We start from the raw sequence: 25,666 nt of genomic DNA, 5'->3' as shown, positions 1-25,666 counted from the left end.
TGCTGAGACCAATGGAAACCAATGGGAACAAAATATATAATATTTTCTCGCATTCTGCAAAAGACTCGCAGGATCCCACTTTTGTAAATTCAGTCACGAGTACAGAACTAGCAACTAACGTTTAAAACCTAACAGCCTATTCTGTGTCATTCTCACACGAATAACCAAATTTAGCCTGATCCATCTACAGGTCGATGGATGAAAATCGATATGTATAAAGTTGGGCATGGATCAGGTTCCTTTTCCTTGTTGAATCTGCTGAAGAAGAGCAGCTGCCAACTGTAATGTTGCTTGGAGTCGTTTTTGCGGATCTCCATCCGCTTCTTCTTGCGTACTTGAGGTGGTTTGCATCTGAGGATTCCCTGAAGTGCCCTGATGCTCTCTTTGCACCGGGACATTAGATCCCTGATGTTGCTGATGTTGCTGCTGCTGCAACTGACCAAACATGGATGTTGGTATTTCGGAGCCTACCTGATTATTCTGTAAACCATGTGATTGTGCTGTTCTAAACTGATGCTCCAACTGACTTGTGTTTGTCTGCATAATATCTTCTGCAACAGAGAATTTTGGATTGCTCCCTTGCCCTTGCTGCCCAAGAAGAGAAGATGCTAATTGTGCAAGTTGTTGTGGTTGCAAGCCGGAAATAGGCAGAGAGGGAGGAGCTGAAGGTTTATTTTCTTGAAGGAATGGCTTCCGACTTCCGGATACTGGGTTACTTGATATATTTTCTGTATAATGAGCAGAGTCATCACGTGACACCATCATCCTCTGTGGATTGGAGTGATGCTCCTGCATAATTGGATCAACTCCAATATTGGGTGCTTGAGACAGTGTATTCCTGGATATATTCTGTGGATGGTGAGGTGACCAACTGGATCCGGGTATGGGGTTCCGCTGCTGGTGTGGATAGTTGTGCCTATTATCATTGTAAGAATCAGAAATTCTTCCACCTGCATGGGCAGAACCCGAATATGCTGTAGGTGGACCTGATGAACCACCCCCTGATCTACCTAAATTTGCAAAAGGTTCCATTGCAGAGAAATGACCTAAAGGTGTGGATGGCTTTATGTTCGGTGCATCCCCATGAAAGGACATTAAATTCGTATCCCTTTTTTCGTTCAGATGGTGAAGTGGCCCAAAATTTGAATTGGGAAGTTCTAACCTTAAGATAACACCAGAAATACAGAGTTTGCCCGGTACTCTCAAAACTTTCTCCGAGAAATCAGAAGGGGGTACAAGAAATAAGGTGGTCTTATCATCCAATTTAGCAACTGCAGCACGCTGCTTCTCCTCGAGATAATGCATGAATTCATTGTAGTATCCAATGTCAGCATCACTAGCAGGGGCAAAGAAAACAACCCAAGCAGAAGCTGCTTGATAATAGTGCTTTGCAAGCATGTCTAAACCAGTCCTTGCAGTGCAATCCAGAAATTCCGGCCTGGAGCATAAATATTGGTGTTAAACGGAGATATCAGAGTGCAAGTCCACTTACAAGAAGGAACAAATAATCAAAATTCAAACACTAGGTGAATTGAAAACATCAATGCATATTTATCTATAAAAGTGTTTTGCGGGACATCATCTTTGCAAATGACAAATGGTTAGATGCCCAAGGTTATACTTCTATAATGATAAATCCACTATAGATCTTCATAAGTAAACTACAGTCTCAAAGAACGCAATTACTTGGAAAAAACCATAAACGAATTAAACTGAAGGCGTCCAAATTTATATTTTACTGACTAATCAAAAGTCGAAAGAATTCAGTACTTGAACCAAACTTGAGTTATAAAAATGTTTGGTAGATCAACAGCAAAACAGCAAAACATTACTGAAAGGGAAGACAATTTATGGATAAGAACTCATAATGATCTTCAATGCAACTCATGAATAGTATCAGCTCAAATGCCAAAGTCAAGAGAGCAATACACAAATAACCTCCTGAACTTGTCCAAATGTTGCAACTGCCCCCTACAACTTTCAATTGTAACAACTTACCCTTCAAACTTGTCCAATTGTAAAACATAACCCCTCAAACTTGTCCAATTGTAAAACAGAACTCCAAATTGCTGACATGGACTGCAATTGAAGAAACGTGTGAAATACAAAAGCTGCAACACTCGTGAAATGTGATAATCAGATCTTTGGACCCAAATAAATCAGTATTTATGTAACCAAATCCTCAATTCTTCAACTTATTCCTCTTCTTTTTGTCATTCCTATTCGTTTTTTAGTGATTTCTTGATTCAAAGTTTTGGGATATTATGGGGTGAAAATGTGTTTATGTGAAGAAATAGCTCCATTGAAGATTTCATGGCGTGATATGAATCCGAGGAAACATTTTTACGCTTGCTTCAAGTACGGGGTAAAAAAAATCCCAATTTGGGATTATGTTTTACCACTGGACAAGTTTGAGGGGTTATGTTTTACAATTGGACAAGTTTGAAGGGTAAGTTGTTACAATTGAAAGTTGGAGGGGGAAGTTGCAACATTTGGACAAGTTCAGGGGGTTATTTGTGTATTAGACCTTTCCATAATAACAGTCTCACCTTATTAATGTGTCTTTTCGTGGACCAAAAGACACACGAGAAAGAAAAGTAAAGCATTGATGTAAAAGAAAGCAGCGAGTCAGAATAAGAACTTAATTATCACACAATAAGCAGTGAGCAAGAGGGATGTTAACACAGACTATGAATAATCAAAAGCCAAAAGAAGAGATTACATTACTTACAGCATCATATCTAAGGCTTTCCCTACAGGAAAGGCATGAGCATGACAGACAGGAGCTCCTCCTTTTGCTATAGTGCCTTCCCATTTCCATAGCTTGAAAGAGGATTGTTCTGGCTCAGGAGTGAATCTTTTCCTCTCAACAGGATTTGGAAGCATAGAACCAGAGCCACTCTGGTAATTATCATAAGATGCTTTCAAGTGGTCACTCCTGTCCGTATGCGAAAGAGTGTTTGGCTGGTCAGGTTGAGGTGTATATCCATAATTCTTATCAAAGGCCCCAGGTGGTGAAAAATCAGAAAAAGCTCGTGGAAACGAACGTTTTTCTTGCTCTAGGTCAGATAAATTATATTCTGGGAGCTCGTTTTCAGGAGGAAAGGAGCCAGTCTTCAATTTCTTTGCTCCATGGAGATAGGAATCTTCTGCCAAGTCCCATGGTTCTTCAAAATATGAAGCCTTTCTAGGAATTTTTTGTGGAAAGTCATCAAAATGGGGGGGCCTTTCTCTTGGAGGACTGCCGCGACGTTCATACGCATCTGGTGGTGGCCCTAATTCTTCCCCAAATCTCCAGTTATCAAATGTGTTGCTTCCACCAGGATATAATGCACCTTTTCTATTGAAGCCATAAACGTCAGAATCTGAATCCAAATTGGACATAAAATGAGGAGATCTGATGCTGGATTCTTTGGCTGCGCCTCCAAAATTTCTATCATGTCGAAAGTTCTCGGGAGCTCCCAAGTGACCATTTGACCTCAGATGTGGAGAGAGAGGGGACCTTCCACTACTGGATGAGCCACCTTCACTCCTGGCAAAACAAATATGCACACGAGGATTTCCAAATAATTTCCCCTGAAGGGTTTCTTTTGCCCTGCAAGCTGAAATAATATTCCTAAACCGAACAAAAGCATAACTACGACCAGGAAATACAGTTATTTTTTCGATTTCACCAAATGGTGAAAACGCCTTTTTTAAGATCATTTCATCCACCTTCAGTAAAGCTGGAAAACCTATCCATAACACTTCGCTAGGTTCTGCATTTCTGTCACTTATCTTGGATTTCTCACCATAAAAAGGTTCAGGACTGGCATTACGTACTCTGGAGTCCTTCTGTGAGAAAGGAGATCCTCTTAATGCAGCGCGTTGGTCATCTCGACGTTGCAAGTAATCTTCATCACGTGAAGTTACTGTTGCCTTCTCCTGAGATAAGAATTCTCAACTAGATGAGAGAAGACCAACCTCATTTTGAGTACTTATTATTAATTTATTATTATTCCAATCTCCAATGTTTTATTTTTATGCTGAAAAAGGGAGAGAGAAAAATACAAAGCAAACAGATAATTAAAAGCTTTATTTTACGAGAACTGCCATTCAGATAGGCAATAAAGCACAACTATTATCTGACAACTGTTTCACAAAATACAGAAAATGCTTTACAGAATGTCTCCGCTCAAAATATATTAGTAAAATGTAATCATGGATGCAAAGTGTGGATAACATTTTTTTTCTGAAAGACAAAATAGGAAACTTGTTCAATTGCTTTTGCAGAAAATACTAAAAATATAACCTGACCAACATAAAGCACCAACTTCCAAGTATTAGCAATTGCTATTTGTTTAGATGATCAAGATCTCTACAACATCATAACTTACAAATGATAGGCAGGGAAGCACTTTACTTATTAGTCAACCCCACAGGTATAAGTTTCATCAGATTAGGAATTGGGGGTATAAGTCAAGCGACTAAGCCTAAGAAAAGGTATTATAACAGTAGCATTTGGAGATGGACACCTAGAGATTGGCACTAACAACTATCGTTAAGTTGCTGCAGTTTCAGTTGCTTCTGATGAGAATTGGTTACTTATGGATTGGTTGAGAAACTATAAGAGTTAAAACACCACAAATAAATGCTATTTTTAAATCATAGTATGGTATATTCCTACATCTACGCTTAGCATGCTCATTATTGATAGATTTTACTAAGGTGCTTAGAAACAGATAATGTCAGAGCTATCTGCATGTCTCCCTCTATTTTTCATCTTAGCATTCAGTTAAGAATAATGATAAACGTTGCTTGATGTGAGGGGTAATTGAACTTGAGACAAGTCAGCATATCAAGTGCTTGAAATCTTCACTTCATTAGGTAATTTGAGGCTTCAACAACTTAAGCTTTATGTTTCTTGGTCAAACTTGACTGAAAACAATACTCAACTCTGGAGTAACCTCAATTGCCATTTGAAATCCATATTTGACTTCACATAATCTCATTTTAAGACTCAAATAAACTCAACCTCTCTCATGTATCACAAGCTATTGTTCAAATATGATGCATAATATAAAAAGCACTTAGAAAATATATAAAAATCAATAACCCAATTAAGCTCACAAGCAACACAAGCCGAACACTGAAATACACATGCCCTCTGCATTTTATCTCCTCAAGGTACAGTTTAACTAAACTAAAAACTTAAGTTGAATTCAGATATTTTCTGAGTTAAACTATAAATTCAAGTAGACAATGAGTAGTTTAAATCATTCACATTCCAAGTTGTGCACCATGAGTAGCTTAAGTTATTCATTCCAAGTAGTGCATGTTGAGGATCTCCATCTACATGTTTACGACCTTGTAAAGGATGATCAAAAGACATCTAAATCAAAATTTTAAAAATATAATTTCTGCTGTCAAGCACAGTTAACATATTCTTCTTTAGTTGTCATTAAGTTTTACAGGTCATGGAAACTAACTATTGCACTGTAGTAATTGTTGCATTTAAATTTTCAATCTGATGAGGACAAATGGACTATGATTTTTGCAGTCACCTGCCAGTTAAATTCTCCCAATGGTGTCTATGACTATGAACAAGAAGATTAGAAAGTTAAAGATCAGATAGCACGGTATATAACAGTTAATTTGATAATTTGACAAAATACAGGTGCTCGTTTTAGGAGATTTTTGCTCCCTTCCTGATCCTATTTACTGGTGTATTGTATTCTTTTGTCTAGAGCACAGTCACTCAAACAGCTGTGACAAAAATCTGGAAGGAAAGAGATTTGAGGAACAGACCCTTGTAAACTATTTTATATGCATCTAATATATATCTTCCTCTATGCCCCAGTTGCTTCAAATTCTAGTTCCATTGTCTTTGGCAAATGTAATTGGAAAATTATGCTCATATTATCTGCATGCTAAGAACCCTCCTGGTGTTTGATTGTTGATTTGGTCTAACTGCTTGCTAGATTTGCAAGCAGTCAGATTCAATGGTGGAAAATGAAAGAGTATCATATGCCTATTAGTATATAATGAAACTGATAATGCATTATAAAAGCTTGGTTATGCTTATTCACAAGCCTACTTTTTATTGAATACTCTGCTGAGAAAATGGACAAGGGTGAAATTAGTGAATAATCTTTAACAGTCCACAATTTTCTTTTTTCCAGTTTACTTTTAGTTGTTGTTTTTTTCATCAATCCAAAAATATCTGCAGAATAACTCTGAGATGCAATATTAACAGTCAGACAGTGGCATATAACTTAATTGCTAGTTCACTGCAGCCAAAGGTTCTACAAAGATTTTGTATGATCACAAAATTGGACATAAGAGATTAAAACAAAGTAGAATTCAATATCAGTACAACAAATTGGCAAACAATTAATATTTCAACATACAACGCGCATTAGTTTTCATGTCCTTGGGCAGATCAGTATTGAATATGCTGATTTTTGCAGTGAAAAAGAGTCTTAACAAGTAAATACCATTCACTTGGAATTCCCTGACATTATTTTACTTTATTAATTGGGCAATCTCTTAAATGTCTGGCCATTATAACGGCAATATGAATTTTTCTGATAGGAGACAATTCATTTTTTATTATTCTTTGGACTGTTACTTGTTTGTATCATTTTCTGTATTGTTCAATTGAATTGTTTACATCAAATCGCATCACTTTTTCTGTATTGAGCAAGCATTCAAGAGTTCTGCAAAGGAGACATAATCCATTTTCATTATTCTTTAGATTGCTGTATCATTTTTTCTGTATTGTTCAATTAAATTGTTTGCAGCAAATTGTTTCACTTTTCCAGTATTGTACAAGCATTCAAGAGTGAAATGGCAAGCCTGGAAACTGCAATTTTCTTATCCACGACTGCTTTATTCTTGAAGGGGTATTATACCAGTAACCACATCAAGCCTCAGAAAAGAAATAGAAACCGGCCAAGAACCTGAAACTATTAATGGATCAAACCCAGAAGGCCAGAATGAATAAATTGGTGTGGCTACGGAATGCTGTCGATATGTTCATCAGTAACGGCGTGACAGTGAGAATTGACTGATAGTGGATAAAATATGAGAATAGTCTTAGCTGCAGTCACATAAGAACTCCTTACAAGTTCTGGCCATCAATAATCAGAATGGAATTTCGAAATCCAATGGCATTATCAAATTGAGTCATGTAACTGATTGGTTAAGGAATTAAAGTTTGTATTCAAGTTAATTACATAGATCAGTCTTTTATCTGATAATGAAGGTTAAGTTCAAGTTCTCCAGTCTGGGCACAATAACATTATGCTGCAATTATCGCTAAGAAACAATCAATTGAATTAAACTCATGGAACAAATACAAAGTTATGGACACATATACAATAAATATCACAGTAGAAGAGGCAAAAGAATCAAAACTAACCGCCTTAGCATACTCAATCCTAAGCGGGTTGCCAGCGAGTGGAAAACCCTGGAGGGCCTTCAAGGCGGCAATTGCATCATCATCGTTTTTAAAATTAAGAAACGCATAGCTTCGGCCTGGCTGGAAAGCCACGCTATCCAAATCCCCGAACTGCAAAAACTGATCGGTCAAATCGTGTTCCCCAAGGCTGTGAGACAAATTGCCCACCCATAGATGCCTTGACGGAGGATTACTACCCCGCTTACTACTACTCATGCTACTATCTTCGAACCGAGAAGACCCTATATCTCTTCGCAATCGGTCTCTGCCCAGTACTCCGCGGCTAGACTAAAAATCAGATAGAAACAAAGGGGTTAGAATAGAAGTGCATCAGTGAGTAACAAAGGCTGAATTTTCATATTCGGCAGGTAAGATATGAGGAAGAAACTGACCATGGCGGCGGTTTCCGATGACGATGGTGGCAAAGGAGTGAAATTTGCTCGGTGCGAGAAGAGACGAGAATTATGGAATGTTTGTGAAAGAGCAGAGAAAGAAGGTAGATAAGCGTTTGGAATGGTGGAAACTGGAACGAAGGACTTGAACAGATTTTACAATTTTATTTTAGGGTTCAGAATTTGCGACTGTGTAATTAATTACATCAGCGGCCATCGAACTTCCTACTTTGCTAAATGACTGATGTGGCACTCTATCTTTTAGCCATTGTTTGAGAGGAGGTTAATGAATGGAAGTAATGGAAGGTTAACTATTAATTTAATCTTGTTTGGAAGTTATTTTTTGAGAGTAAATGGAGGTTAATTGGGTTAAATGTTTACTTTCTCTAATCTCCAAATTGAGGGTTAATGGGAGTAACGTAAACTTTTTTAAAATTTCTTGTCTCTGCAGAGTAAATTTAACCTTCCTTTCCCTTCATATTTAAACTCCCAAACAAGGTTAAACATTTAACTTCATTTACATCCTATAAACTTCCAAACAAGATTAATTTTTAACTTTCTTTTCCATCACTTCCCTTACCTTTCCATTACCTCATTTAACTTCCACCTCCATTAACCTCCAAACTCCCAAATAAAGGCTTAAGCAATATAATGGTTGACAACAAGGATTGCAACTAGGATCCCTTTTCAATACAAAGGCAGTGTTTTGAAAACCGGACTGGCCGGTTGGATCTCAAACTGGTTAGAACTCTGATTCGGTTAAATTGGATTGAATTGTTTGAATCGGCTGATAAACCATGAATCGTTCTACAATTAGTTTTTTATTCTATGTTTAATTTTTTTGAAAAGAAAAAACCATCCATTAAATATAATCAGAATATAAGACTTGAACAATGAAATCTGAATGGTTAATATGTCACTTCATCAGTCGAATATGATGTTTTTGCAAATTCATGGGCAACAGTATTCATAGAACGACTAGCAAAAATGATACTAACATCATTAAACGAATGAATCAACATATTACAATCATCAAGAACAATGTCGTAATAAGACCTGAAGACAGATTGATTAAGATCTAAAACCACCACATCTGCATCGGTTTCAATAAGACAGTTGTCCATACAGCACCAATGGAGGTTAGAAGACGAAGACAACCTCCTTAGAAGATTCCAATAATCAACCCGCTTTGAACTTTCAGGAAAACCATAGTAGCTTGTAAATCTTCATGTTTGACTCACACAAAGATGTATCTCTGCATCAATAAAATCGTGGCTGGAATCTCTAATATCCACCATCATGTCTTCAAGCCAAATAAGGGCCAGGCTCCCACTTATACCAACACAGCCCAAACACAATCTACCAGCATAGCCCAACTTCCTTTTAATTACATCTAAATGACACGTAGTTAAAAGAGTCATTGAGAGAAAAATTATACTTGGTTTGTTTGCTTGGACAAAATCCAAGAGAACCCGAACTGAATGTGGGTTGCCCAACCCACGACAGTTCCAAGCCATGATACTCATGATGATGGATGGGTCTGTCCAGCAGAACCCGCATGTGATCCATTTTTTGAGCCCACTGCATTTTCCATTAAAACTTCCGAAACTACCCCTCCTTCATTATTGTCCTTCATTCTTCTACGTTTAGAGTCAACAATAACCACCCCATCAGTGGAAACATAATCAGATGACTTTCCTTTTTCACCTTCCTTAGCATTTTCAAAATTCCCTCCACTTTCAATGGCAACTACCATATTAGTAATCTCACTAATTATTCCTTGATTACCATAATTCATCCATCATTGTTATTTCCTAATTTTGGAATCACCGATTGGCTGATCGGAGAATTCATTATCATTGGCTAGATTCTGTCACCGCTTCTTCCACCAGTATCATTAACCAACTAGGGAGCATCCTACGCTAATTGTTTCCTACCGGTTTGAACAATCATTCTGATACCACCACTTTATAATTCAATTTAATTAATATTCTAATCATATTATACTTACATAATTAAATAGAAAATATAATTATGAATTATATTTATATATGTATTAGATATAGATACAATAGAATTAGTAATTATATTCCTATTAAATGAGTTAACTTAATGTGATTAGAATACTAATTAAATTATAAACTTAAAAGAAGCATGAATTCTTTTTTTTTTCTGGTAAGAAAGGAAAGAAAAAAACAAAACCAACAAAAAACCTACATCGGGATCAGTTTAGGAAGGCTGACTCCAATCCTATCATCTAGGAGAGAAGGCAAAAGAAAAAGAAGCATGAATTCTAATATGGTTAGAAGTAGAATTATTAATTATATTTTCTTACCAAAAAAATTAATTATATTTATATATATATATATATATTAGATATATAGTTAGAATAGAATTAGTAATTCTTTTTCCTATTAAACTAGTTAATCTAATGACATTAGAAGATTAATTAATTAAATAAACTTAATTGGATTAGGAGTATAATTAACAAAATAAAAACCTATAAATAGAAGGGGTTTGGCCAACCATAAGTATTTTGGGGCGAATTCTCTCTAATTTCCAACACAAATAATTACCTCGTTCGATCATTTGTTTCTTAGTTCGTGTGGATACTATTAGAGACAATCTATATGTGATTGCTATACAAAATTGATCAAAGTATCTTCAAGCTTCCCCGGCAACGGTACCAAAAACTTCGTGTGTAATATGGACGCTAGCAAGTGTACTAGGTCAGATGTAGTTTGGGTAAAACCAAGTATTGTTTCTACGGGGATTGAGGAATGAACTAAGTGAAATGTAACATTAACAGCTAGAGATCATTAATACTATAAAGGTGTTTGAATCAGAATTACGAAGGAACATGCCTAGCACAGACCAGAATAAGCAATTGCTTCACACAGTTGTTCACATAATATAAGCATGTTCAGAAATCATGGTTCAAGTATCTTTCTTCCTAGGTCACTAAGGTCTGATCTCCCTTATTCCAAAGATACTATGAACATAAACAACCAAATCTCCTTGCATCATTTACACCCAAGCATTACGTTTTGGAAAGCATCTCACAAATGAGAACCCTGATGCGTGGCTATTCGCGTCTCCATCCCTAGCAACACATGCAAATAGGTGTTTCCACAACTTAAGAGAACTCTCATGTCATCTCTTGTTGCTATCACATAGATTGATCAATTCTAATGCATTTAAGAACCCTATTCACAACCATTCTTAGAAAACATACTTCATTAATGAACAAAAGCACTTACAATCACCATTTAAGGCTGGCTAGACCTATTAGATGAACTACTCACTCATTGACATGAGCGAACATCCCTTTGGCAAGACAAAATATACTCCACAAAGGTAGGAGCTTTAACTTCTGTAATTACTTTGGTGGCTAAAAGATTATATGCCTTTCACCAACCACAAAATATCCTTTAAATACTAAAACAAAAAGTAACCTAATTACAGTCAAACAATTGTTTAGTACACAAAATGATTAAATCTTGGCCATTCAATCTTGCAAGTGGAGATTTGTTGTCATCCACATCATTATCTCTCTCTCTCTCCCTCTCTGCCCGTGACCCGCGTGTTAATCCACAAACCCGCCTAAGAGACCAGTTTCTACCAAAATCAAGTTGTTCTGCCCTTATTTGTAGTTGTTCAAGAGGAATACTTGATGAACTGGCATTTCAAGACTGTTTCTTCCGTTAAAGGATGCAAACTTAGACTTTTAAGGAGCTTTTCCATGAATGTTCTGCCTCACAATCTCGTCCATTTTGTTCGTATCAATAGGTAGTTTATGTCACATCCAACCCAAAACGACATTGGGTATGAACAAAGGATAGGATAACAAATAAAATATGTTTTTACATCCTAATTTAGTACTTCTAAACTCCAATTCATAAATCATAGACTCTAGACAATATATCCTATATCCCTAATTTGTAAACTCCAAATCGTAAAATAAATTAAAAGTAACGATTTTATTAATTTGACATAATTCACAATTAGGACTAGACATAATTGTAGATGGTTTTTCAAATTTGAATTTGTATGTAAATTTCTCAGGGTTTCCTACATAAATATCATAATTAACTATAAAATTACAACTAAATCAGATTATCAAACTTAATTTTGAATATGTCATTATTTGCTATATATAACAAATAAAATATGATTTTACACCCAAATTTAAAATTTTCAAATTCCAATTCATAAATCATAAACCCTAGACAATATATTCTAGATTCCTAAGTTATAAACTCTAGTTCTTAAAATAGATTAAAAATAGTGAATTTATTAGTTTAACATAATACAAAATTATGACTTGATATAGTTGTAAATAGTTGTTAAAAGGTGAATTTCTGTGTAATTTTCCCAATAATGGCCTATCCCAAACTGCTTAAGGGCAAAAGCACCTCCTGATTCCAGCTGATTATATATAGGGAACCATGATTTAATAGAGCTCACGAAACCATGCGATAGCCACAAAGCGAACTATTTTTTTTGCCTTTTACTAAAGAATACCACGTGCTTTAGTGGTATACACTTATCTTTGGAAGTTTCACTCTTAATGAGTGGGACCTTTTCAAATCTAATTTTAAGCATTCCGGTACATAGACAATGATCATGTTTGTTACTTTTTTTTTTTATTAGCTGATTGTAAAATTGTTTAGTCAAATTTAACTGATTGTTAATAACGGTTTGTGTAAAATGATAAATAATGAGATGATAAAACCTTTATTTGAAGTTAAATGGTAATAATTAGATGTAAAAATGTCATTCAAAAGAGATGGAACAATAAGCTAATTGAAAAAGCTCATTAAACCAGATTTTTCAAAATTAACTTTTCGGATCTAATAAGCTCTTTCAAACATCTCTTTATCAAACACCGCTATTAGAGGTTTTACTAGTCAAAACCTCTCAAATGACTCAAACCTCTTATTTTACCCCAAAAGTTCTTACCAAACAAGGCCTATAGCTGGTCATAGTAGTCAACCAATATATATCGTGTTGAGTTTCACGCCGGTGTGTAAAGAATCCACTGATTGCTACATGTAACAGTATAACAAGTTGCAGTGTTCATTTTTATAAGGCTTCTCTTTCATTTTTTTCTTCAAAACCATCCATTAATTAGGTTTTGAGTTGTCTTTCGATTTTATTTTCAGCCTCCAGAATGAAGGGAGACGTGACTGCGGAAAAACTTATCAATACCTTTTGTGTAGATGAAAGAGTGGGACAGGATCTGGCGGACTGTTTTTCACAGGTGATGCATTCAGAGTGCTTTCAGTACGGAAATGGGCAGAATCATCATGTCGACAAGCAGCCGCAGCACCGTATAGGAAGAAGAGATACAAGATGCTAGAAAAACACTTCCTATTTACTTTTCCATTCATCATCATCTTTTGGTGACATACTTCTACATTTCATTTTTTTTTTTTTTTTACTTTCAGGATTGATCTTACAACCTAATAGGCAAAGCTAAGCTTTATACATTAATATGGGAGATGCACAAACTTCATCCCCATTTGGCAAATCAAGTGCACTATTCCTAATATTTGCAGATAATGAAAAGCATCTTCTGCAGAAACACCTCATCAAACTGTCCGCCCTTATATGATAAATTTCTGCAGGGCGCTCTTCTACAAATCCAGGCATTTGATGTTCCAGTGTCTTCAAGCTCAGGCATTCCTTCATTTTACTTATCCCTTAACTTTCGGATGATCCGCTGCAGAATCACATGCATATATGCTTTTAGAAATGCAACTTCACAGTGGAAGGAAAAAAGATGCATAACCCAAAAATTGACAGGAACTGGTTGGCAGATAGTGAGCTTGCTGAAACTACATGAAACAGTAAACTGAGTGATTACCTATTGAAGCCGGGTCCATATGTACGAAGAAACTTGCAGCGACAATTAGGTAGCAGAAGATCAGCATTAGTCCTTTAAAGTAATTAGAAGTTCCGTCCTGCAAGCTCAGTTCAAACATGTGTAAGGAACATGGCATGAAATACAATCATTTACTTGCAGAAAAATACAAGGTAAAATAGATTGTAAGAACAGTCATCGAATTTACAAAGGATGTGGGTTTAAAGCATTTTAAAGTTCCTTAGCATTATTTTTATTTATTTATTTATCACATCGAGCCCCCATCTTTTATTTTTATACATGTTACTACCCCTTCATCATTTATAAACCTGCCCTCATCTTCTAATTCATCCTTTTAAGGTTTCAATTTGTAGGTTTCTAAATGATCAGCAACTCAATGTCTAGATTTATAAATGATGCAAGACTCAGTGGGAAAATAATGAAATGACTAATTTTTGATTCAGCATACCTGCAACATAAACGATACCACCAAAACAGTTATAAAAAGTGTTGCTGTCTCAAATAGTTGAAAATTTAAGTCCATAGGTTTCCCCATGATCCACCCAACAATCACAAGAAAGGGTATCTGCAGAATCATGATAATTGAGTTAGAAAGTCATCCAAAAAGCAGCTGCAGGCACAGAATTTGAAGTATGAGAAATATTGAAATGAAGAAAGAAGAATTTCAGCAACCACGAGAAATTTTAACATAAAAAGACTGGTAATTCCTGAAGAGTTAAACACTTGAACCGTAAGAACTAATATCTTCAATTGTTTCCTTTCCATACCTATCTACTATCTAGATAAACTGTGTCAGGTCCATATCCTAAACGGCAGAAATAACTGTAGAAATGTTGTTATAAAAGGGAAATACTGCAACAGAAACAAAAATATTCACAGGAAAAACGGCATTCACAGGATTCACATTATTGTAAAAATTATGTAGATCAATTCTGATTTTTTTTTTTTTTCCGTTATTCCCTGATTCAATTCAAGGCACAAGCACCACCACATGATATGAAATAATGATAGGATAAAAATGATGACAAGAAACTGTTGCAGATAGAATCAATGACATGCTGGATACTCACCCCAAACATAGATATCTGTGTTGATGAACCAATTGCCACCCCCAAAGAGATATCCTGTGCCAGATTGATAGGGGGTATTAGAGTTTTTTTTTTTTCAGATTGGCCATGTTTATAAAACATGCTAGAAGAGGAAGCACTTACAAGCTTGTCTTTCATGGCGAACATAATAGCACCTGCATGTTCTGCTGCATTTCCAACAATTGGGAGCAGAATAACACTTATAAATGCAATAGGTATTTTCCAATCTCTTGACGCTCCCTAAAAACACATTTTGGTTGTTAGAATATGCAGAAAAAGATTCAAGACAAAAAACAATATTGTGTGCGTAAATCTTTGTGAACCTAATTTGTGTCTTCAAACATGAGGGTAAATGGTAATAATGCACATAAACATTGCTAAGAGTTCTTGAGGTTTACTGTTAAAAACAAAAAACTCCAAAGTGCTTTAGATTTAGAGAAGAATTTAGATGAGAGAAGAACAGAAAGAGAGAGGAGAAGAATTTAGGAAGAAGAAGATGATTTCAGTAATTTTCAGAATCAGATCCTTCTTACAATGCATGGCCTTTAAATAGAGAGGAGGTCAGAAACGGTTACAGAGTAAGAGCTGTAATTCTGTACAGCTGGATAACTAAGAACATCTCCAACAACCTCTTAGTTGAGCTCTTAAGATAAAATTTGAGGAGAGAAAGTTAAAAACCAACTCCAACAGTCCCTTAGTGACTCCTCAAATCACTAAGAGACCCTTCATCCTCTCTATTATTGAGGAGCTCCTAATGCCTCCTTATTTCATTTTTTATTCATAATTTATTATTGAGTAGTCTCTCTCCTCTCACTATTGGTAAATATAACAATACTTACTAATTTTAATGATAAAATAATAAGGAGTGAATATGAGGAGTATTGTTGGAGATGATATGTATTAGTCACTTGGTCAATTGTTTATATTATTTTGGGGTAAAGTACCAAAATAGGCCTAACGTTTTTGCAAAAGTATCAATATGGACTTCACGTACAAAATAGCACTAATTTAGGCTTAACGTTTAAAAAAGAGTACCAATTTAGGCTCGATAACAAAATGTGACACGCCATTCATATTACTCCGTTAAGTTCTTATTTCTCTCTCCTACGTACAATTGGCAGAACTTAACAGAGTAATATGAATGACGTGTCATATTCAGTTATCGATGCCTAAATTGGTACTCTTGTTTAAATGTTAAGCCTATATTGGTGCTATTTTGTATGTGGAGCCTAAATTGATACTTCCCCAAAAATATAGACCTATTTTGGTACCTTATCCCTATTAGAAATTATTTCTAGAGAGTGGACTAAGAGTCTCTTGGAGATGCTCTAACTCACTAGAGTCCATATTAGCTAACAACCTAGCTAATAGTTGTTATAGCTTTAGGGAAGGAAATAGCACAGAATAACAGAATGTAAATTACTATTGAATAATAAGTAACCTGAATTACACATTCAGTCCTACTTTTTTCATCCGCTGATATGTGACAATACCCCTCCTTTACTACATTCTTGTCCCAAGAATGATAGAACTCAGGAAATTGAGCTGCAAAGATACATAGTTATTAAAGGCGCATGGCGCACTAAGGCGCTAGGAGTCCTGGAGCCTTGGCGCACGGCGATGGCGCGCCATAGCGAGACAAGATGCACTTAAGAAAACAAAAATTATAAAACTATAAAACTGACATAAAAATGCAATGAATACTAAATCATGCCAATATTAAGCATAAATAAATTATAAAATGAAAAATAAACCCCATGTTAGAAAGCTAAAGTTGAATACTAAATCCTAAGTTGTACTCCTCATCAAAACTCTCCAAATTAATCACTCATGTTGAATTTGAATTCCCTTGGCTGCTTTGTTTCTGTTTGAATTCGTCTTCTTTGTTTTGTTCTACTAAACTTCTTCCTCTTATAATAAGATTTTGTCGTTGCCTCTTCTAATTAATTCAAATGTATAATCTCTCTCTTCTTTTTTATATTTGTATTTTTTTTTCTCATTTTGGACCCTTCAGAACACTTGTTCCATATATGTAACTGTCAAAAAAGTCATAAAACCTACCCCTAACTCACCAAGGCGCGCCTTAGTGCGCCTTTGGCAATTGCCCCTTGGCGCAAAATGGCACACCAGGCGCGCGCCATGGCGGTTGCGCCACGCCATGGGGGTGTCATGGTGCTAAGGCCTGCACCATGCGCCATAGGCGCGCCTTTAATAACTATGCAAAGGTAGCTTGATTCTCCCTAGTAGCATCAATAGTAGGGATGCCCCCCCCACTAAATGAGTAATTGTGGAACCACCCTTCCTTCAATTATGGCATTGCGAGAATTCTCCACTTTAGCTTGTTGGATGAAAAATTCACGAGTTGAAACAGGGGTAATGTGGTGAGAGGTGGGGATGCTGGATTAGGCTTCCATTTAAGTAGTGAGATGTGGAAAACATCATGTATGCGATAGTTGGGAGGAAGTTGTAATTGATATGCAACTTTGCCAATACAAGCAATGATCTGTGTCAGATATTAATATGGAGTGGACCTCTAACTATCAACTTGAGCTTTTAGTTCAATCGGTTCCATGACATGGTATCAGAGCCAGTGTGACCAAGTGGTCCAGGGTTCGATTCCTGGCAGCCCCATTTGTTGATTTAATTAAAGGACATGGTAATATGGGCCTGTGTTGTGCATGCTTCAAGCCTAGTGGGCATTTCTAGGATAAGCATTCTTTGAGGAAGGTGTTCATTTTCCCTCTCTCAAGTCTTAAACTGCAGCTACATTGGAGGATTGGAAGCCGAGGAACTACTCCATATAGAGCTTGGAAAGGAGACATCTTAATTGCACTATGAATGGTTGAATTGTACCAATTCTCAACCAGGCTCAACCATTTAGACCATTGCTTAGGTACTAGAAAATACATACTACACAAATAATTTTCCAAACACTAATTGAGTCTCTTAGATTGCCCATCTGTTTGTGGGTGATAAGCACTACTAAAGGGAAGTTGAGCGCCCAACAATCTGAGTAACTCCTTCCAAAATATGCTAGTATAGATTTTGGCCCTGTCAGATACAATGGGAAGTGGTTGGAGTAACCCATGATACACAGAATGGTATGCTTTTCATCTTTGATACGTGTGACACTGTGCTACCCAAGTAATTACTGATTGAGAGAGGTTTGGCCAATATAAATGTTGTTGTATACGAGATAGAGTACCCTTCATGCCAAAATGGCCTCCCATTGGAGAGCTATTACATACTTCTGTAATTTTGTTTTCTAAAGTTTGTAGATGAGCCAGTATAAGGTCTAGAGTTATACCTGAGAAGGCCATTAAAGTAGGAATAAGAGTGTGAACTGGATTGTACCATCAATTGGAGAATCCATTTAGAGACCATTTCATCCGTCTCATAAGACTGGTGTATATCATCCATCCATGTAGGAAGAATCATGGTAAGAGCTTGCAGTTTAGAAGTTCTCATCTCCAAGCCTTCTTATTGTCTAGAGAGAGCATCAACTACCTTGTTCACACCGCCTCTTTTGTATTGGATGGTGTAATCCAATCTTAAAAGCTTTGAGATGATTTTATGCTGTAAATATGTATGTAGCCTCTGTTCTAGGAGATGTTTGATGCTTTTATGATCTTTTTGGTAATAAATATATGGTTCTCCAAGTAATGCCTCCAAGTTGAACAAGCCTGCAAGATTGCTAGAAGTTCCCTCTGATAGGCGGATATAGCCTTTGATTCCTAGGACTAAAGGACTTAGATAAATAACAGATAGGTCTTCATTGCTGCATTAAAACTGCTCCAACTCTAGTACCACTACCATCACATTTTAATGTGAAAGGTTGACCAAAACCAGGTAATGTTAGTACATGTGCTTGGGTCATTATACTCTTGAGTTGCTCAAAGGCCACTTGCTCTTCTCGAGACCATATTTCTTTAACAAGACAGTGAGAGGCTTGCTGAGGGAGCGATAACCCTTAATAGATCTTCTGTAATACCTAGTGAGGCCCAAAAATCCTTAAAGCCCTTTAAGTGAAGTAGGAATGGGCAAATTCATAGCTGCAAACTGCAATCTTCTCATCTCAGGATCTATTGCTAAACCTGCAGAAATGATGTGGCCCAAGTATGCTTACATGTAGCACTCCAAAACTAGATTTGGATGCCTTGGCATAAAGTTGATGGGAGGACACTACTTGAAATACTAATCTAAGATGCTGTAAATGTTCTTCAGAAGAGCTATCGATGAGAATATCATCAAAAAAACACCAAGACAAATTTCCTCAAATATGGCTCAACTATAGTATTCATAAGTGATTGAAAGGTAGCAGAGGCATTAGTAAGGCCAAATGGCATAATTAAGAATTCATAGTGGCAGGCAGTTTTAGGAATGTCCTCAGGTTTCATCCTTATCTGGAAATAACCTTCTCTAAGATCAATCTTTGAAAATATTCTAGCTCCTTTCAACTCATCAATCAATTCTTATATTATTGGTCTAGAAAATTTGTTTTTGACAGTAGCTTTATTAAGCTCTCAATGGTCTACATAGAATCTTCAAGTGCCCTCTTTCTTCTTTACTAACAAGACATGGATCTATAAGGACTACGACTTAATTGTATCACCCCATTAGCTAACATTTTATAACCAACCTCTCAATCTCATTTTTTTGGTAATGTGAAGGCCTTACATTAGTGGGTTTGTGGCATTTTTGAGGGTGATGGCATGGTCATGAGACCTTGAAAGTGGTAGTGTGGTCGGGGGTAGAAACAAGTGCTAGTATTGGTCAATGATGGGATTGGTAATAGGTTGAGACTTGAGGAATTTGGTCTGTAGTAGGTGGTGTGTTTGTGAGTTCAGTTACAGACATTAAAAAACAACCTAGTGGTGACCCCTTCCATCCCTTAGATACCATTTGATTTATGTTTTTGAGAGGCATAATTTTGAGTTTAGTCTCATTAGTCTGAACCTAGCTCTAATACTCTTAGAGTGAATTGAAACTTTGAGTTATGCATGGACCAATGAAAGTCATCACACTTAGGGGTGTTTGGTTTGGCCTATTTATAATAGGGAATGGAAATCACAATAATCAATTACCTTTGTCAAGGTTTGGTTTTACAATTTTAATATAGGAATGGGAATCACATTTACCCCACTATGGGAATCAATCATTCCCACCTTCTTCCTCCTTAATCAAATGTGATTCCCATTCCCCTATCAAATTTAATAAAATAAAAAATAAAAAAACTAGAATCCACCCACGATTTTTCAACTGCCTCATACACCGAGAATAAATAAATAAAAAGGTAACTACCCCATGTATGTATATTATACATGTATACTATAGTATGTATAATATAATATAGTACATTTTTTTTTTGAAATAGTAATATACGTAATACATTATAGTCCTTTAAATAATTTATATATACTATATATTTATATTTATTTATATATTAATTTGATTTATGAAATATTTTTATAATTAATTTTTTTCTATAGCTTATAATTAATGGTTTTCATATTTTATTTATTAAAATTTAAGAAATTTTAATTTTTTTTTAATTTCGATTTTGATTCCAATTCTAGAATTTGAACCAAACACTCTTAAATAATTGGATTCCAATTCCGGATTAAACCAAACAAAATAAATAAATAGTCATTCCGATTCTGATTCCGTAACACTCCGATTCCAATTCCGATTCCGAAGTTTGAACCAAACACCCCCTTAGTACTTACAATGAGTTGCCTCCCATCTGCTACTGCAACAGCCATAGGTTTCATTTGCATTAAGGGCAATTTGATTTCCATGGCTATCTTCTGGTCCACGAAGCTGTGTGTGCTTCTACTGTCAATGAGGATCATAATGACCTTGTTTAATATTCCCTTCAATCTCAGTGTGTTTTGGTTAACACCACCATTCAAGGCATTAACAGATAAGGAGATGGGTTCAACATTCTCATTCAGCAATACTTCATTCGAGTTTGCTTCAAGTTCTTCAACTATGTCTCCCTCCCCTTCATTTTCCTCTTTTATGTTGAGCATATTGAGTCTTTTGGTTGTACATCGGTGACCTGGAAAGTATCTTCACCACACTTCCAACAGGATCCTAGGGCTTTCTTATAATTTTAAGGCCCGACTTGGGGTTTTGGATCAGGTGCTTTAGGTACTAGGGCAGTGGATGTATTGGATTGAGGGTTTGGTTTAATAACTAAGATTACGGCTTGACTGGCTATATCATATCCTTAACATGGCTCTTTTGGAGCTTGGCCTTCTTAATGGCAGAACAAACTGGAGGTCTGCAGATCTTAGTTATGGTTTTAATCTAGAGATGAAACTAGATACATACAAAACTTCAGTTATAGAAGGATTTGAGTTGAGCCATCTGCTCTCAATATCTTGGAACCTCTTGATGATTTCTTCAGTGAACTCATGCCACTTAGCTGCAGTGTTTGCCTCGATCCAACGCTTGAACCATTTATCAGCTCTTTCTTGCAAGTAGATGCCCACCAGATCTAGCTTCCTCTCGTCTGCAACTTCGAAAAGTTGGAAGTATTTAATGCATTTGCTCCATTTGGAGCTTTCATGGAACCGGCTCAAGCTGATACTTAAAGGGCCACTTCATATTAATCTGTGACACACCCCACACGCAAATGCCCACTGGGCTTGAAGTGTGCATGGCACAGTCCCATATTACCATATCCTGAAATTAAATCAACAAATGGGCTGCCACGAATCGAACCCTAGAGTAACACTTGGCCAATCAGGCTCCGATACCATGTCATGAAACCAATTGAACTAAAAGTTTAAGCTGATAGTTAAATGTCCAGAGCTGATTTTGATCTTGAATGAGAGTTTCAATATGTTGGTTCTGGGCAGTTTGTACATCCTGGAAGTGAGCTTTCACGGAGTTAATTTGCATGGCTGTGATTTCCACTTGCTCCTTCATCTGCGTGTTCAGTGCCTTGATTTGTTGTTCAAGAGTATCCATGATCTTCTTTGTTGTTCTGGTTCGTTTTGCGGCGTTATTGACCATACACGTCAAGAATGGCCAAAGGACAAGTGTCTCTGGTACCAATGTCAAAGCCTAAGTTATGGCATTAGACTTAGAGAAGAATTTAGATGATAGAAGAAGAGAAAGCGAGAGAAGAGAAGAATTTAGGAAGAAGAAGAAGATGATTTCATTAATTTCCAGAATCAGATCCGTCCTACAATAGATGACCTCTGAATAGAGAGGAGGTCAGAAAAGGTTACATGGTAAGAGCTGTAATTCTATATAGGTGGATAACTAACTGACTGAAGTCCAAATTAGCTAACGACCTAGCTAATAGCTTAGAACTTTAGGGAATGAAATAGCACAGAATAACTAAATAACATAATGTCAGTTACTATTGAATAATAAGGAACCTGAATTACACATCCAGTCCTTCTACTTTCTTCTTCCTGTGATATGTGACATGCTTGTGTCGGGAAAAAGAAGTTATAGTGTATTCTTTAGCAGGGAAAAAATATATTGGCTTTTGATTTTCTCAAATTGCTTTTATCATTGTTTTACGAAACATAATGGATGGTGTTAATGAATACGAAATGTGCCTAAAGTGTTATAAAAGAAATTCATAAATGGAATAAGTAAAATCACCTCTATGGCACCAACCAAATACTCCGAGAGGATAGAAATCCATACAGTCAAAAGAGTTAACCATATGATTGATTCCCATTTTGAGATTTCAGGAGTTTCATCATCATCAGCGCTCCAATTTTCCATGTCCTGTTGATCTCAAGCCATTATTCATTGAATCCTTAATACCATATCCAAAAAACATAGCAAAACTACAAATTTCAAATGTTCATGCTTCAAACCTAGTGGAAGAAAAATTAAGTTCAAGAGAGACAAGATCATTAATAATAATGCCTTTGTATGCATCTAAAATGATGACTAAAGTCATTCGATTATTATTAAATATTAACTCAATTTGATTTGTCGAGATTTGGTTGAGATTTAAAAATGTGTCACAGAACAGCCATTTTGTTATGTTCTCCAAAAAAATGAAGACTAACCTCATTTACAGGGACATAAATATTCTTTGTGCTCTTCAGCTGAAAATAGAGAAATGAAGCATATCCAATGAGCATGATACAACTACTGAACCTTGAAAGAGCCAATTCGGACTTCCCGAAATGTAATTCTGTTCGTGTAGAGTGGAGAACAGCAGGGAATAGCAGGCCCATGACTGCCACTAACAGCAAATTGGAACTCACTGTAGCAGTAGCCTAGAAAATGAGATTCAAACAGTTTGAAAATCTTCAGCAACAAAGCTACAAAAGATTTTGGAGAAAAGAATGAATAAAGAAATCCCTTTATACCTTATGAAATACTTGTTCCCTGTTGGTGACGACAAGTCCACCGCTGAAGAATGCACAACCAAGCACTAGCAGCATGTTTGACAAGATTGATCCAAGTAATGATTGCTGAACTACGCGTATCATGCCATTTCTCAATGCATAAATTGATATTATCAATTCGGTTGCATTTCCAAAAGTTGCATTTAAGAGACCGCCAACTGCAGGTTCAAGTGAGGAAATTGTCAATTAAGGGTGTATAAATCACGGAAAAAGAACATTAGATGAAAAGATTAACATAACAAGTTGATTGGTCTTAATTATAGCTATTAGTGACATATCTGATGTTTTCTTGGCAAACTCTATGGTATAATAAAATTTGAAGAAGCACAAACAGAAAAGGGAATAATGATATACCTGTAGGACCAGTGAAAAAAGCCAGCTGCCTGGATTGAGAAATCAAACAAATGCTGAATTAGGAACTTATCAATCATATGAAAAAGCTACAACTATCTAGTGTCATGAATTTGCATCCCAGATATTCATTTCGCTTAATCCTCGTAAGTTTAGACTGTCTGTAAATTAAGTTAAATCATTGGATTATCATGTGAAGTATCTATTTACATTTAATTTTTAGAACATCTCAAGTATTCACCTCCCTAATTTGCTCAAAGTGAACTGGGTATCAATTTAGTCCATAGCTTGTCATTTTTTGTCAAATGAATCCAAAAGCAACACATGTTTGCAGAATCATTGACCCTATGTCTAGAGGAAAGTATATATGGAAGAATCATCGATTTTAGAGAACAATGGAATGCTTGACTACTTGAATGGAACCTTACTCTGTAGCAAATCCAAGACGCTCTGCCATAGGTATAATGCCCAACAAACTGAAAAGGAAGACAAAACCCTGAAACACACACACAAAAAAAAAATATCAGAAATCCAACATGCAATTAGGCAAAACAGAACAACACAAAAAGAGGGCAACTTACATGATTGCCCGTAACTCTATCAACCAAGATAGCCAAAGGACCAAAAGGCATAAGCAAGTTGATTTTGGCAGAAAATACCACAATCTTTATGCTACCAAATACACTATTTTTTGAGCCAAGAAGATTATTGCCTCCCACATCACTCGAAGATAAAGATCTTGGTCCAGAACTATCAAATGACTTCTTATCAATCATGATTGCATCTTTTATAGGTATGGTTTCATCAGTGGGGTCAAATGCATTTTTATCCTCCATAGAAGTCATCTATTGGAGAAAGAACATTTCAATAATAAAAGCTTAGACATGCGAATTGAAATATATAACAGAAAAAAGACGAACATACCTCAAGATTGGAATGTATAGGAATTAATGGCGGAGCATTGACGGACTTTTGGGTATCCATGGAAGGATATTGTAAGTTATAAGCAAGAAAAGCACCAAAATGTCTATGCAGACATAAGTGCTTTTCAAAGCTAGGAATACCCAAAACGTCTGCGCAATTATGTAAAAACGCAGGCCAAAAGGAAGACTTTTCTCGGGAAAAGGAAATTACCGAGAAAGTGAAGAAAGTAGAAGGAAGTCAATGTTTAATATTTTGGAGAAAAAGGAGAAAAAGACGGGGTTGTAAATGACAACCATCAAAGAGCGGCATTATAGGCGAAATTCCTCATTTTTACAATCGCACAGAGAAAACGGCGGGAAGAGGGATAAAACTGAAATAATTAAAAAAAAAAAAAAAAAAAAAAAGAGTATACATACCAGCACCATTAACAACTTATTTCAGTTCTACTATTTATACAACAGCTTACAGTGGCAAAACAAATGTTGTTGAAGAGCTACCGGATTATTTTTCCCAGTTTTTTTTTTTTTTTTTGGAAATAAATTTGATTAAATTGATCTTATAATTTAATTTTGATCCATTTACGTCGTCTTTGATTTTTGTAAAATTTCTCTCTTAACGGATTTCAAAATATAATATAATAGAGTATAATTAAAGGGGTAAATTATATACGTGGTCTACAACCGTTATCTATTTTCACATTTTAGTGTACAACTTTCAATTTTGCACACTAAAATGTACAATCTTTTGGCGACCTTCCACTAAAGTGTACAGTAGGTAATTGTGACCGGTCAACCCAAAATCAACACACCACCTCAGCAATTTAACTTTTCTAAAAATAAAAAATTAACCCAAAAAATATAACATTACTTTTATATCCTTTATAAAATCATGTTTTTTAACCTCCACCCTTATTTTCTTTTTACTCCATTTTCAAAAATTATTTCTCTCTCTAACTCTCATCTCTTTCATTCTCTCTCTAACTCTCATCTCTCTCATCACTTCTCTCTAACTCTTCCGTCTCTCTCAAAACTCATCAGGCAGTTGATTGATTATTTACATTCAGTACAACTAGTTACTGCTTCCCAGCCTTACTAATCATGAATTAAACCTTATTAGTAGAAGGTAATAGAAAGATGAGCAAGATTTGATTCTTGATATAATCATATTGTTTGTTAATTCGCAAGGTTTAAAAC

General features: G+C 35.9%; 2 protein-coding genes and 1 non-coding gene across 3 annotated transcripts; 1 reads left to right on the top strand and 2 right to left on the bottom strand.

The window, feature by feature from the left end:
- Positions 1-14: 14 nt before the first annotated feature.
- On the bottom strand, positions 15-8,076 carry LOC136231242 (flowering time control protein FPA). Its single transcript, XM_066020560.1, has 4 exons — positions 7,834-8,076; positions 7,403-7,729; positions 2,732-3,924; positions 15-1,438 (listed from the first exon to the last, which is right to left on the bottom strand). Exons 1-4 carry the CDS (start codon positions 7,834-7,836, stop codon positions 232-234), a joined length of 2,730 nt encoding a protein of 909 aa, XP_065876632.1. The 5' UTR covers positions 7,837-8,076; the 3' UTR covers positions 15-231.
- Positions 8,077-12,302: 4,226 nt separating this feature from the next.
- On the top strand, positions 12,303-12,413 carry LOC136231394 (U5 spliceosomal RNA). Its single transcript, XR_010689788.1, has one exon. It is a non-coding gene; the product is annotated as a U5 spliceosomal RNA (small nuclear RNA).
- Positions 12,414-13,189: 776 nt separating this feature from the next.
- Positions 13,190-24,755, bottom strand: LOC136229103 (vacuolar cation/proton exchanger 3-like). The gene is made up of 12 exons (XM_066017673.1): positions 24,474-24,755; positions 24,131-24,394; positions 23,978-24,045; positions 23,553-23,581; positions 23,160-23,356; positions 22,854-23,066; positions 22,435-22,563; positions 14,932-15,048; positions 14,791-14,844; positions 14,169-14,285; positions 13,703-13,799; positions 13,190-13,558 (listed from the first exon to the last, which is right to left on the bottom strand). Exons 1-12 carry the CDS (start codon positions 24,531-24,533, stop codon positions 13,533-13,535), a joined length of 1,371 nt encoding a protein of 456 aa, XP_065873745.1. The 5' UTR covers positions 24,534-24,755; the 3' UTR covers positions 13,190-13,532.
- Between the last annotated feature and the right edge of the window lie 911 nt (positions 24,756-25,666).

Source organism: Euphorbia lathyris, chromosome 5, assembly GCF_963576675.1.
Source record: "Euphorbia lathyris chromosome 5, ddEupLath1.1, whole genome shotgun sequence".
NCBI lineage: Eukaryota > Viridiplantae > Streptophyta > Magnoliopsida > Malpighiales > Euphorbiaceae > Euphorbia > Euphorbia lathyris.
The sequence above is the reverse complement of the archived record's forward strand: the minus strand, read 5'-3'. Positions and strand labels throughout refer to the sequence as shown.